This window comes from Scomber japonicus, chromosome 18, assembly GCF_027409825.1.
Source record: "Scomber japonicus isolate fScoJap1 chromosome 18, fScoJap1.pri, whole genome shotgun sequence".
NCBI lineage: Eukaryota > Metazoa > Chordata > Actinopteri > Scombriformes > Scombridae > Scomber > Scomber japonicus.
The window spans coordinates 28570946-28577548 of NC_070595.1; the positions used below are offsets into that span (position 1 = coordinate 28570946).

Sequence of the window (6603 nt, forward strand, 5' to 3'; positions counted from 1 at the left end):
CATGACTAGAGACAGACAGGAAGGATGAAACAGGATGAAACAGTGTGACATTACAGGAGGTTGTTGTAGTTTATAATTAATGACTAAATCACGTATGTAGCCGACTATTAAAATACTGTGCTTTGTCCTTTTTACTTCACAGAACAAAAATCACACTTTGAGACAAGATCCTCATTTTCAGGCGCTGTCGGTTTTCCAGCTTTAACAAACCAATCAAAACATGGGAAAACGCCACAGTTCACTGAACCACAGCAAACAGGTGAGTTGTGAAAGCAGAAGACTAACTGTCAATTTGTACAAGACAACATTTAAGCAGAAAAACGTTAATTTGAACACATTTCCGTGACAACCGAGAAAACTCAATCCGATAGAAAGCTCCAGAACAGCTACTGAGTAGACTTGTGATGAGACGTTTTTACTGATGATCCTCTTGAGTTTCTCTGACTGCAGCCAAACTGGTTTTTTTTGTAAAATCAGTCAGATCCAGTAGAAACACAGAATGAGACAGACAGAAAGAAACACAACTGGTCTCTTATCTGTTCTCTGATTTTACCAGAGAGCCAAGATGACGACGGTCGACCTCCTAAACCTTCTGGAAGATTTAAAAGTTGATGAATTTAAGGAGTTCAAGTGGTACCTGAAGAATGAAACGGTGGGCGACATCCCACCCATCAAAGAGAGCAAGCTGGAGGAGGCAGAGAGGCGGGATGCTGTAGATCTGATGGTGCAGAAATATAAATCTTCTGGAGCTGTGGAGGTGATGAAGAGCATTTTAAAGAAGATCAACAGGAATGATCTGGTGGAGGAGTTATCAAACATCGGCTCAGGAGCAGGTCAGTCACAGGAAGAGACAAACATGACATCACATCCAGACAGCTAATCTGTCACAACAGCCTGTCTTTATTTATTTTTAATGATTTAATATTAGGATTAAGATTTTTTATTGTCATTTCTCAGCACTTATATACATTGAAACAAAATACATCATCTGCATCTGATTTGGCCCATCCTATACACTAGGGGTAGTGGACTACTGCAGAGCAGCACTCAGGGTACAACTCCAGTTCTTTTAGCCAGTGAGGCACTGACAGCAGTATTAACCCTGACATACATGTCTTTGATGGTGGGAGGAAACCAGAGCACCCAGCAGACACTCAGAAAGGACCTGAGACATTCAGGGTTTGGACTTTCTTGCTGTGAGACATCAGTGGTTAGGACTGTTGTCTCATCGTGCTTCGCTGCATGTTTTTGGACAGTTACACATAATTTTAGTTCTTCTCAGCACAATTAGTTAAAAAAAGTTAACTGATACTACATTAAAAGGAGATTGTGTCATTTTAACACATTGCAGGGGCTGAACAGTATTGGGACGGATACACATGAAGACAGACTAAATTATTATTTTATTTATCTTGTATTTACAGTCCAACCAAAGTTAAACACAAATGATCCTCTAGAAGTCTAAATAAGTTAGTTTCCACCACTTAACATTTTACTGTTTGTTAAATTCAGACACATTAATGTTGTGAGGAAAAGTTCTGACTCAGACACACAGAAGACGTGCTAGTCCTGACTTTGTTTGTTCTGTTTCGCTCTATCACTAATACTGATGAAATAAGAAAGACATGCTTTGAGAGTAAAGTCAATGTAGAGGAGAAATCTCAAACAGATTTACAGAAACAAGGTTTCTACTATGTGTGTTAACATGTTCCATGATTACCCACATAACCTGGTTTCTCTGAGTAAACTGATTATATAAAAGTGCAAACACTGATATTTGTCTTCTCTTTCAGCAGGTGGTGATCTGCAGGAGGGTTTAGGTATATGTAAGATCAATCTGACGAGGAAATGTCAAAAAGTTCCTGAAACAAGTGATGAACCAGAAGATGAAATCCTCTTCGACGATAGATACACTGATGTCTACATAACAGAGGGAAGGAGTAACGAAGTTGATACTCAACATGAGGTGTGGCAGCTTGAGACAGCTTCCAAGATGAAGACCCTCCATGACACTCCAATCAAATGCCACGACATTTTTAAAGCCTTACCCAACCAAAAGAAACTCATCAGAAACGTTCTGACTAACGGTGTTGCTGGCGTTGGAAAAACCTTCTCAGTGCAGAAGTTCACTCTGGACTGGGCAGTGGGCTCCGAAAACCAAGATATCAGTCTGCTGGTTCTGCTTCCATTCAGAGAGCTGAACTCGATCAAAGATGAGCGGTACAATCTGATCATGCTGATCCAGGAATGCCATCCAACATTAAAGCTCACAGCAGAGAAGCTCGCTGCCTGTAAAGTTCTGTTCATCTTTGACGGCCTGGATGAAAGCAGACTTTCACTGGATTTCAACACCAAGGAAGTCGTGACTGATGTCACACAGAAGACATCAGTCAGCGTGCTGTTGACAAACCTCATCAAGGGGAACCTGCTTCCCTCGGCTCTCATATGGATAACCTCCCGACCTGCAGCAGCCAATCAGATCCCTCCTTCATGTGTTGACAGGGTAACAGAAGTACGAGGCTTCACTGACGACCAGAAGGAGGAGTACTTCAAGAAGAGATTCAGTGATGAAGAGCAGTCCAGCAAAATCATCTCACACATCAAGACATCCAGGAGCCTCCACATCATGTGTCGCATCCCAGTCTTCTGCTGGATCACTGCAACAGGTCTGGAGGAAATGTTGACTTCAGAACAGAGAGAAGAGCTGCCCAAGACCCTGACTTACCTGTACTCACACTTCCTGCTGGTTCAGACAAAGAGGAAGAAGAGCAAGTATGATGAGGGAAATAAGACGAGTCCAGAGGAGCTGACAGAGGCTGACAGCGATGTTCTTCTGAAGTTGGGGAGGCTGGCGTTTGAACAGCTGCAGGAAGGAAACATCCTGTTCTACAAAGAAGACCTGGAGCAGTGTGGTCTTGATGTCACAGAGGCTGCAGTGTTATCAGGATTTTGTACACAGATCTTCAAAAGAGAGAAACTCCAGAAGAAAACAGTCTACAGCTTTGTTCATCTGAGCGTTCAGGAGTTTCTGGCTGCAGTCTACATGTACCACTGTTACACCAGCAGGAACACAGAGGTACTGAAGGACTTCCTGGGAGAAGACTACAGTGACTCATCTCTGGATCACTTCCTGAAGGGAGCCATGGAGAAATCTCTCCAAAATAAAAATGGCCACCTGGACCTGTTTGTTCGCTTCCTTCATGGCCTCTCTCTGGAGTCCAACCAGAGTGTCTTAGGAGACCTGCTGGGTCAGACAGAGAACAGTCCAGAAACCATCCAGAGAGTCATCACCAACCTGAAGGAGATGAACAGTGGGGGGGTCTCTCCTGACAGAACCATCAACATCTTCCACTGTCTGATGGAGATGAACGACGGCTCAGTACATCAGGAGATCCAAGAGTTCCTGAAGTCAGAGAACAGATCAGAGAAGGAACTCTCTGAGATCCACTGCTCAGCTCTGGCCTACATGCTGCAGATGTCAGAGGAGGTTCTGGATGAGTTGGACCTGGAGAAGTACAACACATCATGGGAGGGACGACAGAGACTGATCCCAGCTGTGAGGAACTGCAGAAAGGCTCGGTAAGTCCAGATGTGATTAACATTATAAATCAGTGCAGATTAGTAGTTTAGTTCTTCATATATAAATATACGTTGGGTCATATATTGAGAATGTTGGTTTTCTCTAAATTTATTAAAAGAGTACTATCTAGGCCTGCTCTATGTGAAAAGTGAATTGAGGTAAAGTTTGTTGTGATTTGTTGCTATATAAATAACACAGAATTGTAAAAATGTGTATTATTATTAAAATAGTGCTCTACTTGTTTATAACAGTAATAACATCAGTTATATTTAGTCACAGATGTTTTTGAGCTGTTTCAATTGTTGTGAGTGAATTGTTTTTGATTTTTCAGTTGGTTGTATTTATAGCTGTTAAGTTAATGAACACAGGTCTTCTATTTATTTCTGGTAATTATTGGATTTTATAGTTTTTTCTTCTACTTTTCTTCCTTTGAGTGTTGGAGGCATCATTGAAACCTGGTAAAACAAGTTAAGGACTTCAGAAGTTGTGGTTGAGGTTTTATTACAGCAGCATTTTATCACAACATATATCAGTATTTTACAGTTATCAGTGAATGCACTAAAGTTATGATTTTGGTTAAGACACATATCTCATAACTACAATGCCAGTGGTTCATTTCCAGCAGTGGACCTTGGCTGTATGTTATTTTCTGTCTCTCTCTTCTTGTTTCCTGTTTATCTCTCAGCTGTTGCTTTTGATTAAAGGAATTTATTCAACTTCAAACTGTTTTGTCATCAAATGCATGAAGTAAATATAAAGTGTCCTCTTTCATGTTAACATATGTTGTAATATATGTGTCATTACAGACTTCCTCGCTGTTATCTCACAAACACTCACTCTGAAGTTGTGGCCTCAGCTCTGAAGGCCAACCCCTCCCATCTGAGAGATCTGGACCTGAGCTACAACTACCTGGATGAGTCAGACATGAAGTTTCTGTGTGCTGGACTGGAGAGTCCAAACTGTAAACTGGAGACTCTGAGGTCAGTTCACTGACTGTAGATTTGCTAGATTTGTTTCTATAGATTCAATTAAAATCCTTCACTGAAGTTTCAGATGTTTGGTTCATACATTTTCAGGATTTGATTTTAGCTCAAATCTGTAGTTTTAAAATGTTTCAGGAATTTAAAATCCACAGTCTTGTTCTGTGTTAAAATGACTTCCACAGTTTAACCCTTGTGCCTCACCTAAAAAGTGTTCCTCAGAGTTCCTTAGGTACAACAATGTCAGCGTAAAAGGACTGCCATAAAAATATTATAAGTTCATATTATTTTTCTCCTTTCAATTATTTATTTGAAAGTAGAAAGACAGGAAATTATGGGAGAGAGATGTAGGTGTGACATGCAGAAAGGTCCGCGGGCTGGGACTCAAACCGGGGTCCGCTGCGTACATGGCATGCACTCTTAACCACTCGACCACCTGCACGCCATTATAAATTAATATTATTTCCTACTTTCATTTATTTTTTTTAACCAACATCAGTCCTGATAATAAATATCAAATGTTAATTTTCAGGATTTTAACCCTTTAAATGCCAGTTTGTTTACATATAACACCAGTTTTTAAAAATGAAAAAATCAAACAAAAAATGAATTATTTTCTAAATACTAAATGCAAAGTGAATTATTTTGGGGGGATTATCACAGTCAATGATTAGCAACAACATTGATTGATTGATTGATTCATTCATTATAACTACATTTAAACTAAATTGTATTTTGTATTGTTTTTCACCAGATGACATAATTTAACTGTATTTTACCTTTGGGGGAATTCTCCAGTCCTGCTCGTCCTGTTTTATGAAGCACAGCAGACCAATGAAATGTGGTTGCATCTAAAATGACCTGGATGTGTTGGTATAGATATCAGAGTGTGGTGTGTATGTGTGTACTGAAAAATAAATGTGTGTGTGTACGTGAATGTGTGTATGTGCAGATACACATAGAGAATTTATATTGACTTGCAGGTCTCCATTTATTGCATTATGTCTAAATCTATCTCTCACTCACACACACACACACACACACACACACACACACACACACACTAACACAAGCTCACACACACACACCTTCAAAGCTCAAAAACTTATACAGTAAATGTGTAGCACAAGTGTTATATATTATATTCTGTGTGCACATGCATGTATCTGTATGTAGGTGCATGTGTCTGTATGTGGGTGAGAGAGAGAGAGAGATTTAGACATAATGTTATAAATGCAGACCTGTAAGACCATACAAATTCTCTAATTGTATCTGCATACACACACATTTACATACACACACTCACACACACACGTTATTTTTTCAGTACACACATACACACCACACTCTGATACCCGTAACAACACATCCAGGTCATTTTGGATGCAACCACATTTTTCATTGGTCTGCTGTGCTTTATAAAACAGGACGAGCAGCACTGGGGAACATTGTTTTCTCCCATAGAGCTAAATACAGATCAATGATGTTAAACTAAAACTGAAAAACTAAAATGTTGAAGCCCTGGCTCTAAAATGATAGTCCAGAACACAGGAATGTATGAAAGAGTCATTTTTTAGCACGGGGGTCAAAAAATGTAATTATAATGGGTTTCAATTAGGGATGCACCGATCCAATATTGATATCAGATATCAGCCCTGATATAGGCAATAAGAAAGCCGGTGAATCAGATCAATAACATGTTATTTTCTGATTGTTTCACAGCAGTTACGTTCAACAGCACAAATAAACTTCCCCACACACCTCCACTCAACCCTGCAGCTCAGCCTCAAACCTCTGAGGTGGAGCTGCTGTTTAAAAGCACAGCAGCAGCTTTATGCTGCTTTGGTTGGTTCAGTGTGAAAAAGCAAAGTCTTAATGAGAGATCTTCTTTATGGCTATGATGATGATCTCTGTATTAGGCATGGGATGATAACCGTGTTCAAGGTATACCGCCATTTAAAAAAAACACAATAACTGAAACCGCCAAATTTTCTGTCATACCGTTCCTAAGGTATGAGCTGTTTTTTGTCTGGTCAAAAACAT

At 39.9% G+C, this 6603-nt stretch overlaps 1 protein-coding gene across 1 annotated transcript in view; it reads left to right on the forward strand.

Moving 5' to 3' along the window:
* Nucleotides 1-220: 220 nt before the first annotated feature.
* LOC128379349 (NACHT, LRR and PYD domains-containing protein 3-like) overlaps nt 221-6603 on the forward strand; it is a 23010-nt gene continuing 16627 nt past the window's right edge. The window contains exons 1-4 of the mRNA XM_053338966.1: nt 221-259; nt 557-833; nt 1797-3579; nt 4387-4560. Coding sequence (XP_053194941.1) covers nt 221-259; nt 557-833; nt 1797-3579; nt 4387-4560 — 2273 coding nt within the window. The remainder of the gene's footprint in view (nt 260-556; nt 834-1796; nt 3580-4386; nt 4561-6603) is intronic.